Raw genomic sequence first — 12,999 nt, forward strand, 5'->3', positions numbered from 1 at the left:
GAATGTTACTCAATAGGAATTGATAATAGTACCAGACCTAGCAGATAAGTTTAGGCATTTCAGGCAACCCCCCTTTTTAAACAAGTATGTGGATAAAATGCATGTGCAGAGCCACCACATCAAATTATTTGGTCATTTACTGCTCAACTGGATTCCCATTTTTCATATCTGTCATGGTCTACACATTCTCCATTTGCTTATTTTTTTTTCTCTTACCAACCTTTTCTCCCCTTATTTGGAGCCTGCACTGAATTTTGCATAGTTTTGCCTTTTCCCTGGACACCGTCTTTCCTTCAGAGCCTGGCTTTTTAAATGAACTGAACCAGATCCGTTTACGGCTAGCCACAGATAGTGTCTCAGTTGAAGAGGCCAGAGGCAGACATAAAGACCAGTGCTGCTTCTGACAGCCGTCACCAGTTCATGCCCCATTATTTCTGATCTATTTTGTTGTTATGGACACAATCATGACCCCACTTAGCAGCTGTATATCCTCCTCCGAAAAATGATAAGGTTCCTCTAGCATTTTGCAGTAGTTTTATGCACTTCTTTGTGATGGAATGAATGCATTTTAGCCACCAGAGAACCTTGATTATAGCTGTTCTGCTGCTCCTTCTACAAGACATCGGTCGATCTGTATGCAATGCATCATTTCTTTATCCCTGATTTTGCACTTGGAGTCTGTTCTGTTCATTTCTCCGCAGACTATTCTAACAATACAGCTCAGTTCGTTTGCCACAAGGCACATGTGTTTGTGTGCGTCCAGGCAGACGGCAGAAAATGACTCCAGATCTTTATCTTTCCGTATTTAAGTCTAGAGTGTTCTGATTAAACACAACTACAGAACAATTTGCCTGTTGTAGGCCTGTGATTGAACCACTGATTTTCAGTGCTGCATAAAGGTTTTTTACTATGGTAACACTAAGTACAATATTATTAACATCTCATAGCATTGTTTGTTTGTTTTCTTTGACTTTTTTTAAAGGAAAAAAAAATCACATAAAGTCATATAAAGTCATCTGTTATTTTTTTGCCTTCTTTTTTTGTGGGAATTAAATTGACATATTCAAACATCATATCTATGTCTGTTCCCATTTCCTTCTCACATGCAGTAATTATGAGATATCAGCTTTGCCTTTAACACCATCTGATCTCCCACATGTGTTTAGAGTACAATAACAGCTCCTGCAGTTGCAACCAGATGTTTGTTTTTGTGATAGCCGGCATCATACCTGCTCTAAAAACCTTTGTTTCCATGAGCCGTGTTACAAAGCAAAAATCCTCCGTCGATGGCACGCATTTACAATTTATCAAATAAATGGAATGCCTTCATGTGGCCTGAGCCTGCCTCTCAGGCATAGCAGGGTAGTTTTCCACTGGAATAACAGCCACTGAACAAGCAGCCCATTGTAGCCACGGCCAGCACCGGGACCCCCAAGGTGCAAATTAATGATTGACCCCTGATGTAATCAGGATAAATAGCTCCCCGTAAAACAGAAAGAGATGGCCGAAGGAGTGTAGAGAAAGAACAACAGAAAGAGCCAAGGCGAGGAAGGCACTCTCGGGCATGGGTGTTTTTGAAGAAACCCACAGGGAGGTGAACCTAACATCGCTTTCTGGGTCTTTGGAGACCCAGAGCTAACACACAGCTGTTTAAAAGCAGCTCTGTCATCAGTGCCACGACTCTCTGATGTTTTATTTCTGTCTACCTTGCCATTTTCTCTATTTTCAGGTTTACCTTTCTCATTCCAGGTCTCATTTTGTTTTCTATCTTGTAAAACCGACTTTAGTCATTGCAGTTAGGAGTCATCCTTTTTTCCTATGATTGTCATCATCATTGTCTTTGTGAGTGTGTTAGCCTTAAAAGCCAAATGGCTTTAATGGATTTTCTGAGTTTTTGTCTCTTTTTGACAAAATTGCTCAGTGGGTCAAGTGCCAATGAACACTGAAGGATGGAGGAAGAAAGTGTATGTGTGTGTGTGTATGTGTGTGTGTGTGTGTGAAAGAAGTGTTTAACAGCCACTTTACCTTGTGTGGAGTGAGCAGCAGATAGAGCTTACTTATAAAACTTTAATTGATCTGTGTCAGGAGTGTAAGCTACTGTTGGCTCACATGTACAGCTGCTTAATTGCATGCCTGGTCTGCATCTCAACAAAACTGCAATCATTAAAAAAAAGTGTTATTTTCCATTTAAAATGACTGGATGACGCCAAACCAGTCATAAAAGGCTGGTTTTTATAGGTTCAGATTTACATAATAAATTTCCCAAATCTACATAACAAGCTGCAACTTTGCCATGCACATAAAAGCCTATGCCTCTGTTGTGAAGCTTTGGCATTATTGCTGTACGCACAAGCACAGAAATATTTATCTCCTTTGTCTTTGGTTTGCTCAGTTGCCCATTTGTCAGTTAATAGACTTTTGTGTTTTCATATCTGGTCAAAACAAAAAAAGCATTGTTTGTTGTTATTGAATGAACTCAGATAAAGAGAATCAGAGTTGGCGTTTTGGTTGAAAACGCCAAAGTTTGTATTTTAAATAAGGCACTTAAATTGATTTTAAATGCAGAATTTGAAAATGTCATGTTACAGCTTCACTTTAAACTTCGGCAGCAAAAATAGTTTTTGGCAGCAGGGTTGGAGAGGGAGAGAGCTTGATTGGAACCACTCATGCTGTAATTTTTGGCCTTGTTGGCCCTCTGATTGCCGGTGCCTGTCTTCAGACAGTAAAATTCTAGTGAGGTTTTAACTAACAACATCAGGATATGTTTGCAGAAGGAAAGCAAAAGATTAACAATGATGCTTTCATTCAAAGCTAAAAAGCAGATGCATCAGAATGAAGCGGAGCAGGAATCTTGTGACTTGCTGATTGTAGCTTCAACGTAGCATCTTTTTAAAACAGGACGTTTTTTTGCCTGTTCCTAATTTACAATGATTTGAGTAAAAAATACTCAGAAATACAGTTTTATTCTTAAATTTCTATACATGTCCTTCATCTTGAAAGAAATGCCGCAAGAACAAATAATACATCCAGGCAATGCTAAAGCTATGAATTGAAACAACAGCTGTAGACCAGTTTTAACAAAATTTCAATTTCAAAATAAAATCCCTGCTTTCAATAAAAGTCTGCATCCAAATTCTTGTCTTTGATACTAAAAAAATTGAATCAGTTACAATGTTTATTTTTTATTGTCAAATTGTGAAATAACTACTTTACATTAAAGTGAATGGTATGTGATATACTATTTTATAGTGAGGCACTCAGTGATCATCTGCCATGCTGACTTGCTTCAGATCACTTTTGTTTTTGAACCAGCATCCAACAAGGCCTTTGTATGTTTAATAACATGCTGTTGCTCTCCAAGTTAATACTAGTCACCTGTTTTTTGATTATCGGTATCTGTGTCTGTCCACTAAACGAATGTGAACGTCTCTTTGTCTTCTAGATGACAGTGAGCCTGTGGACAGCGTGTACGACACAGAGGCAGACCTCCCAGGCTTAGCAGCTGGCAGCAGAGGTGTCGACAGCCCAGAAGACGACGCAGAAGACGGCATCATCAACATGTCCCATTTACCGTCACCGACTCCTTCCCGCCCGAACAACAACCATCACCACCTGCTGCACCCTCATATCTACACCTCCCACCACCTGCACAACAACAGCAGCAGCAGCAATGACCAGGACTTCACCACACCCAAGGAGGGCTCACCGTATGAGGCACCTGTCTACATTCCTGATGACATTCCTATTCCCAATGAACTGGAGCTTCGGGAATCCTCTGTGCCCGGAGCAGGCCTTGGCGTATGGGCCAAAACTCGCATTTGTGCTGGGGAAAGGTTTGGTCTGAACGGCACGAAGCACCGCGAAGCCTCAGGCAAAGACGACTCCTTTGGATGGGAGGTATGAGCCGATTCTGAATTTTACATCACTTTGATAGTTTGCCAGTTTAACGAGCTTGCATCCATTACACATATCAGAGTAAAGGACAAAACACAGTAGTTTTTGATACTTTGACCAAAAAAAGGTATTATTTTTTATATTTACGCATCATTTTTGATGCCCACAAACAGACATGTGCATGGATATTTTAAATACATGTGTGGTTTGTATTCATGCATGTGTATCATGCACATAAGTATGTCCATGTAGAGACAGAATATATCCATCCAGAGCAGCAAAGCAATGTCATATGGAAAAATTTGGCTCATTAGTGGAGGTATCAGCTTTTCTGGGAGTGGGTCTGAAGCGAGCGCACTCATTTGGACACGCCATCTGATATGGAAATGGAAGAAGCGTGCTCCAGTGCGGAGGCAGAATATTGAACTATTCATTTTCATTTCAACATGACATTAAAGGATATTGAAGTTGCTTCAGTAAGCTCATTAGGAGCAAAACGAGAACTCCTGGTCTCTGTCTCTACTTATTTGAGGCCTAATAAGAAATGAACTTTACTGGCCTGCTTTTCATTTCACTGCTTTTCCATCCACATAGTCTCATATTGCATTTATATGCCATAAGGAGAAAAGATTCTGACAAGTTAATGAGTGTAACTGTCATCTCGGACATGCCAACATAATCTTGAATCTTGAAATGTAAAAATTTAACAAAAATGGTTAAAAAATGATAAAAATTCGAGGCAAATTTTATTTAAATATGGGAAAGAATGTAATACATTCTAAACATTTTTAATAAAATATGAAAAAATTACTCCACAGAACTTTAAATTTAGTCCGCACATCTGTAAAGCACACCAAGCGGTATTTCCAGTTGATCATATTTGTATTTTGTTTTAAAAACCTGTTCCTAAAACAATGTTTATGATTCTTTCATTTAAAGGATTTAAGACACATCCCAAAAGGGATTTCACAGTAGATCCAGTGAAAAGATTACTTTTTTTCTTTAAAACATTGTTTTCCTTCCACCAGCTGTAGCAGCCTGCAGGCGATTAAGCAAACAGGCACTTGCTGTGTGGCAAAGGGCCAATTTGAACATTTGTTTTTAGCTTTGCATTATGGGTGTTCTTTTGGGGTGCACTTTTCTTGGGCTGCACTTTCCTCCCAGGTCTCATGCTTTGTTTCAGTATCCCTAATCCTTCCCTTTCCTCCACAGACCTCTAAGTAATGCTTATTTAACAGCTCTGACTTGAGAAAAAGAAGCCACCAAGGACTCTACAGAAGCTCATTTGCAATTATAGTCTTTTAATAACATTATAGATGGTAAACTCATGTATTTGCCTTAAATATATAACTTGTCCTGTTTCTAATTACCTTGTTTTATTTTTGTGTCATAGTCAAGCTAAGCTCATGTATTTTGCAGATTGCTAAAATGTAATAATTAATTTGAACTTTAGTTTGTCTTTTCCCTCAACGCCTCACGTTGTTCTTTTTTAATTTTTTTATAAGCTTTTTTGTCCTGTCTGGTTTGGGGCTGGAAGCCCTTAGAGGTTCTCTCCTGCCAGACTCTTATCACATAGTCATAATAGCTAGCATGTAGATAGTCATCATCAGACTCCCTTAGGAGTCCCACACACCCCATTTCTTACCCTCTTTTGCCATCAGCTCTTCCACTCATCTGCTACTTATGGTCAAAGAAAAATAGACTGGCGATTGAGCATCAGACTAAGTAAGGAAAGATTAAAAAGTTAGAATGCAACAAGTATTAAGGAGGAAAATAGGAAGTAAAAAGTATGGTCCTTACAAAAGAAACGCCACAGAGAAGTTTAATTGGGTTAGTAGAACTTTTTCAGCTCTTGCCAAAACATAGGGATGTAATATGAGAAACATTGTGAAAGGTCATTTAAAATCTCAAGTGAGAATATGATCAAACCAATGGCCTCATACTTAGCACATTAGTTCTCCTGAGAAAAATGAGTAGAATATACTGACAATATCATAGTTTTCAAGAAATAGTCCCAATTATGATATGCTAGTTGATTTGGTAAGTTTTTGCTCACAGCAATGTTAGTTTAAGATAAAAAATATTGACATGAAATTTTTAGGAAAAAAACAAAAAAAACACCTTATTTACCCGCTGTCTCAAATTTGATCCACATATTTTTAACATGGTATAACTGTTTTATATAAAAAATATATATATATATATATAAAAACACATTTTGCATTGTCTCAGTCTAGCAAGAAGTTCTAGTGGAATGATGATGAACTACAGGGAAGAAAACATCGACCAAGTGATATTTAATGGGTTTTTCAGGAAAGTTTGGATCATGATAATGAGATAGAGGTCTCAGAGATACGTGTATCAGATATGATGTAAATGGTTATATAGGGTTTATAACCTTTTTATTCAAACAAATTGGATACTTCTGATTATGCATGTGCTTTTATTTATTAATACCTGTTTTAGCCCTGAGCTCTGTAAAATGAGAAAAAAATGGGATTGTAATATTGATTTATGATGTAAGCCATTTATTATACCTTAACAGTCACATGTTGGATGTTTTAGTGCGTTGTGGATGTCAGGGTGGAACTGCAGCTCAGTGAGGAGAGACGGTGAAGAATAGAAAAGAGTGTTTAAAGAGTACAAGTGAGAAAAAAGAAGGAGAACTGTAGGGAGGAAGCCAACTATTGTCTGTCCTCAGGCTTTGGGATCTGGAAGAGGTGTTAACTCAGGCTCATTTTGGCAAGATGGACAGCTCAATCTTAGAGCTGCTTTGCTGCAGGCCATGGCCATTCTCTTATGTCTCAGACGTCCTCTCTGGGCCAGCATTGAGTCATCCATTTAAAAATCATTATGCACCCCCTTTAGCACAACATGATAGAACGCCAGGGCCCCCGGTCTACCATGTGTGAGTGTCTCTCTTGTTGTGTGTGGAGGACTGCTAGGCCCTCAGGACAGGAAGGTCTGAGCAAGCAGAGTCAGACGAGGCCCACAGAGACCACAGTGTAGGGATCTAACTGTCAGAGTAACTGCAGCTATTATCTGGACGGGAGATTGGCTTGACTTAGCTATTGACAGATACATGTCAACATGCAGTGGCTGGAGGTGATGTGCATCTACCTGATTGGCACCGGATGGGCTCATTGGCTACATTTACATGAACAGCAGGAATTGTGCTTTGAGACCAACACCTTAAAAACTGTCATGTTAATGAAAAGTCCCGATTATCTTAAGTTCACCAAATTCATAGTAGAGGAAACAGAAAGGTATGTGAAAAATGTTTGTTAGTTACTTTTTTCATTTGATTAAACAAATGAAAAAAATAACTTAGTTGCCCTTTTTTATGATTTTCACAGCAACATGCAACATAGATCCACATTTGTTATTTTTTAATGATTTATTTAAATAGGAATTGAAGATGTAAATGAAATGTCTAGCATCTCAGATAAATTAAGTAGTTCCAATGTGTGGATGTCTCCAGTTTTTCACTACTTAACCCTTGTGCTATCTTAGATGACCCCACCCTTACACTGATGTGTTCTCCCTACCATGACAAAGGTGGATAAAGGTGGACAGATTTCATGTAATCCGTGGACACCAGTGGAGATCACAACTTATTGAAGAAAAAAGGTTCAGCGCACTGTCTAGTGGGTCTAGATGACCCAACTCCCAATGTTAAAGTGCCTAGGATAGCACAAGGATTTAATAAAAGTATTAAAGATTTTGCCATAGCAGGAAACCTTCTCATGACTTTAAAAAGGCTTGATTCACTCAAAAATAGGAAACATTACATCAAACAAAAGTCCAAACAGTAGAGACAAAAAAAAAGCTCATATATTGAAAATAAATCATGATACTCGTCTTTGCCTTTAGTATTTGGCACCTCCCAGCCATTTAAATTTTTCCCCCCATTGTTAGTACCCATTTTATCCTAGTTTGTTGGTACTTATTCAGAAAAGGTTGAGGTTAAATTGAAATGCGATGTTATACTTTCCTTAAAGTACAGTACTGTTGCAACCAGCAAGTATAAGCCACCATTGGCGCAAATGTATACCTTGTTCCCACAATTCCCTCAGCCTTGCACCTGTATGGGGGTTGACCTGTATGGGCACTGCAAGCTCTTGGGTTGTCAAGGCCCTTAAAGGTGTACAGGTGTGTCTTGCAGTTACCTTAAGGCTCCCGCAGCCACCTTAAGGAACATCATGAAAATAGAATAAACAATTGCAATGCATGTGTAAGTGTATTGTGAAGCATTTTTAAGAATAGTGTAGCCTGCAGTTTGGCGCCCTCACGCAACACTTCAGTCATTAGTGAGGTTAGGGGTGTTCAGGTGATACTTCAGTGCCCATAAGATGCCCACACAAATTATACACTGTCTAATTTCTTACCTCCAGGCTTCGTGAAAAGGACGCACAGTGAGCGTCTTTCACTTGAACAGCACTAACAGGCTCATTCACACTGTGCACAGGGTTCAGGGGGGGTTAAGAAAAAAAAATCCTCACATCCTGAGCCTTTGTCTCATCTACTTCCCCTTTATTTACCCTTACATGTTGTTGAAGTGTTCATCACAACCTGACGGCCGTAGACAGAAATGTGCATGAACATTTATGCCCAAAGGGCTCACCTAGATGTCTACAAACTTAACATTTTGTGTGGGTCCCCTGCACGGCTCGTACAGATTTGCCCATTTTTCAACCGCAGACAGCCCTAATTCACCCGTAAGAGCAATAGTGTCTAAGGCGTTTATCTTCTGATAAACAGCTTCCTTTCTAAAATCTCCTATACTTTTTTAAGAGAGGTTTGATTCAACACCTGCAACCTCCTGGTTCTTTTCTTTCATCCTTGTTGTGACAAAAAGCCACAGAGTGAGCAGAAGGTGGACCATCTTCTTAATGTACTGTGTTTTTGTGTTCCATATAAAGAGCATTCCAATGGTTTGTGTCACAGTGTTAGAATGATCTCACCCGCATTTAGGGGGCTCTGGCTTGATCAAGAACAACAATGTGAACTGAATCAATCTAAAGTAGCTCTACATCTTCATAGTGGAAAAGCATCTGATGGATATCATCGTAAACAAGTAAAAAGCTAAAGCAACTGATAGAAAACAAGAAAGCAAATACAATGATGGGTGGAATAGTTTTCCCAACTCTGATTTAGACATTCAAAGAAACACCCATCAGTCATAACTAGAGAAAGGAGGAGTCACTATCAGAAGACAGGTCCTTAAATAGCCCAGTCCCCGATATATGATAAGATAGATAGAAAAAGTGCATCTTGACCCTTTGCACAGGAAAAATATCTTCATGGTATTGTTGTTGTTGTTTTTTAATTAACTTCAATTTGATTAAGAGATTTGCATACATGTCAGACTCAGTCATACCATTGCCCTCAAAAGAATGAGTACAACAAAGTTCATGTTTGGCCCACAGCTACATTTCTCTCTTCGCAGCATGGACCTGACAATGCCTTTGTTGCCAGGTAAACTTTTTGCTCTCTATCCTGCTGTTTTTATCTGTTTACTTTTTGTGGAGTGATTTTCCATATCAGTATCATTCATCCAGCGATGTGTGGAAAGAGGCGAAAAGAATGCTCGCTCTTCTGTTTGGCCATTTATTGACTTAGTGATAGGTTGAGACGTCTGGCGGGCACTCTCATGTCGCCAAGCCTCTCCGTGACGAATACCCATCCAGCCACGGCATGATGTATCTCCTTCACCCTCCGTCAGGCACTAAATCTTCGACCTGACATCTCACTTTTTATGCTGATGCTATGCTTCTTTTGTTCTCATCTTAATCACTGAGTTTAAGTTTTTCAAATTTTTCAAAGAGAAGTCCTGGCACACCCTGACACTTATCTGTCCGGACCCACCTCTTGTGTCCAAAAGTGTTTGCTTGCCTTTTGTATTTTGCCTGGAGAGGGCGGTTGCCCAAGTTCGTATTCTGTAAGATATTCTTACAGGCCATTCAAGGTACAGCTCACAACCTGTCTGATCTGTTTGTCTTTCACAAAAAAGGTGTTCTTTATCTTGATGTTTGACCCTTAAGGTGGCTGGCACTGAACTGATAGGACAAGAATGTCTGGGGACTGTCAGAAGACAGTGGTCACATCCAGAGAGGAAATAGTGAGGGAGAACTGGTGGTTTTGAAACTGCAACTGGCTTGGTTGTTTCCGGATGTGTTTTTGAGCTGTGTTGTTAGTTTGAAAACGGCTTCTATGTAAGCCCTTTTTTTTATTCATCCTAAAAAATACATTTGAAAGTTTTAAACCTGTATCATCTACAGTTTAATAAAATATTATTGTGATAGGGTTGGGCCTAAATTGAAAAGATAATCCTCCCTAACCCTCTAAAATTTAGCTTGCAAATTGGACATCGACTTCATAAGAAAATGTAAGTATTTTACCAAAATAAAATACTTAAAGTTCCAGTCCAAACATATTTTGATCTTTTATAAAACATTCCTAGTGTTCTTTTCTTCTTCTTTTGTTTTTTTAATTATAATGATGAAGTTTTTAGCCAAAATCAAATAACCTGTGTCGTTTTCTAGGACATAGTTTCTGCAGAGCGGCAGGAGTTCATTACATATTTGCCTCTGAGTTATGGGCGGGACTAATGGCGTGGAGTAAACCCACTCCCTTCCCATCCTCCCTTTGTTTACAGTCTCTCCTGCTCGCTTACCAGCCAACTCACCCCCAGCCTAACATTATTGGTGTGACAAAAATGGCGAACAATATTGTAGCTATCAAGCTGTTCTGATACATCTAAAAGCAGCCTCTGGTCTGCCACCGTAGTTTCTACCTCAAACCTACAAGCTTTTTCTGATGGCGTTTTTGCATCTTCTCCTGAATCGCAACCATTTGAATAAATAATTACTTAGAAATGCAATTTTAAAAATAGTTTTCTTTATAAATGTCCACCATTATCAGAAGAAAGCCACAAGAACATGTTAAAAATATCCAAAACATAGTTGTGGTTTTTAGGTGTTTTAACATTTATAAAAACACAAACAACCCAATTTTTATCAGAGTAGGTTTGAAGTATGTAAAGAACCACACATAAATTATTTGATAAATTTAAAGTGCAAAATGTTTAATTCTGCAATTAAATGTACTGCAAATAACACAATGCTGCATAAGAAATCCTTTGCTAACATATGGAGTTACTTTGGGACATATGCATATAGTCCCACATTGTAATGAAAGGCATATCAGACCTGTGGTTTCTAATAAAAGTATTGACCAACAGTGTGCGGTTTTCTGTCATCATTATGTGACTTTGACAGAAACCCCAAGTTTACACACAGAGCAAAAACACCAGAGAGAGTGTGTAACACCACAAGTCTTGCGTCTTGCTGCTGTAATATCTTCCTTTCACGTTCATTTTATGTAGGTTTTAAACATGCCATTAGCCAATTTAATCCAATTTTCCCAGCTTTCGGAGCACTCCGCTTGAACAGATTCCATTTAATATTAAACATATGGTCGCTGTTGCCCCTGGAAACACTGCTGCAGCGCTGAGCGTTTTTATTAACCTGTAAAAGACAAGCCTCCTGTGTTCAGTGCAAACCATTGTCAATTATCTCCAATGAACATTGTAATTGATAACGAGGAAGTAGGGCAGCAAATTAAATGTCAAGTTTGATTAGAAGCCTGATGCCTTATCATTTGTTCATAACTCGTTACCAACATCTGTTAATTAGTCAGTAAATTAATCTGTAGGGCTCAGATGAAAGATGCACAGGCGTCCAAGGAATTACATTGGGCAAAGTCATCTGTCTTTGAAGGGAGTGGAACTCAACAAATATTGTCGCTGGGATTTGGGCTGTTATTACTTGGTCACTGGTTTCAGACCTCAGCCCCTTTGCCCAAGTATTCTCAATGAAAGCTCTTGTTTGCTCGACACCCTCACCCCACCCAACCCCACAATCTCCTCACGCATCTCCACCACAACGCCATCCCTTATTTCATGAGGTTTCCCTTTTGCAGACATGCTTTAAACATTAATTTAAAAAGCCTCACATTGGTCCATCAGTCCTCTGTGGTGGAGTGCAGGTAACTCCTGTCCAATCTTTTTTTACCATTCCCCTTCAGTGTGTATCTAGTGAAACCACCATCGCTCATCATGATCCTGATGAATAGTCTCATCAGTTAGTGCCTCGAGGCATGAGCAGACAATGACACTGCTTTTTGCTGCAGTGGAAGATGATGACATTTGTCAAATGATGTTTATGCTGGTTCTCAGTTTTATGCTGTTATAAAGAAATTCCCCCATTTTGGGATGTCTGTCAGCAACGACATGCAAATGCTTATAAGGGTTCTCTTTCTTTCATTTCCTCTCACTACCCTCTCTTTTTCACCTTAAACCTCAATCCCCACTGCTGCTTAACATTTCTTTGAATAAAGCAGGAGGTAGTGACCTAATAATCAGGTTCCCGTGGTTGTTGTGATTGCCATTTTTCATAATCAGATACAGATTGTGGCCCTAAAGCCTCAACTGTAGAAATACTTATTCCTCTTTGCTGTTCCTATACATTTGAGCAGACTTTACATAAATGTGCGCTGGAGAAAAATGAGGTATACCGCTGTTCCTTTTAATTACTTTTTATTAGGTGCAACACACACAGTGTGTTTCTTTGCCACAGTCCGCTAGGAAAGATATGGAAGGTTCTTTGTAATCTTATTGTTATTTCCAGGCGAAGGACTTTTATTGACCAGTTTTGGGAGTCCATTTTTAAGAGGTCCAAGGATGTGTTTGTGTTTCAATTTAGGAATTACTTTTAGCTTAAACAAAAGCGGGGCTATTCAGTGGAACCTCAACGTTTGTATCTACATCCACATGAACCTACAAAGACACAGGCAGCCCAGGGAAAAGACATCCTCCTGTGTTTTTCTTTCCCCCACTCAGTCATTTAGAATAACAAGGTAGAGTGAGAAGCCAAGCAGGATGACGACATAAGATCTAAAAACAGTGTTGAATTGTTGAAGTGTAAAACACGTCGAGACGTCTTTACTTTGGAAAGTCTCTGGAACCGCTCGGGTGATTTTCTCTCATTTTCTCCATGACTGTCAGTGCGAGCATGATCTGGCGTCTTGTCTGTGTGAGACAAC

The 12,999-nt window shown here is 39.2% G+C and overlaps 1 protein-coding gene across 19 annotated transcripts in view; it reads left to right on the forward strand.

Annotated features, from left to right (window-relative positions):
- prdm16 (PR domain containing 16) overlaps positions 1-12,999 on the forward strand; it is a 168,435-nt gene that overhangs the window by 53,631 nt on the left and 101,805 nt on the right. For all 19 annotated transcript variants that reach the window (XM_078949494.1, XM_078949495.1, XM_023956496.2 and 16 more), the window contains exon 2: positions 3,443-3,897. In XM_078949494.1, the coding sequence (XP_078805620.1) occupies positions 3,443-3,897 (455 nt within the window). The remainder of the gene's footprint in view (positions 1-3,442; positions 3,898-12,999) is intronic.

This window comes from Oryzias latipes, chromosome 7 (assembly GCF_053564925.1).
Source record: "Oryzias latipes strain Hd-rR chromosome 7, Olatipes_Hd-rR_3.1".
Classification (NCBI taxonomy): domain Eukaryota; kingdom Metazoa; phylum Chordata; class Actinopteri; order Beloniformes; family Adrianichthyidae; genus Oryzias; species Oryzias latipes.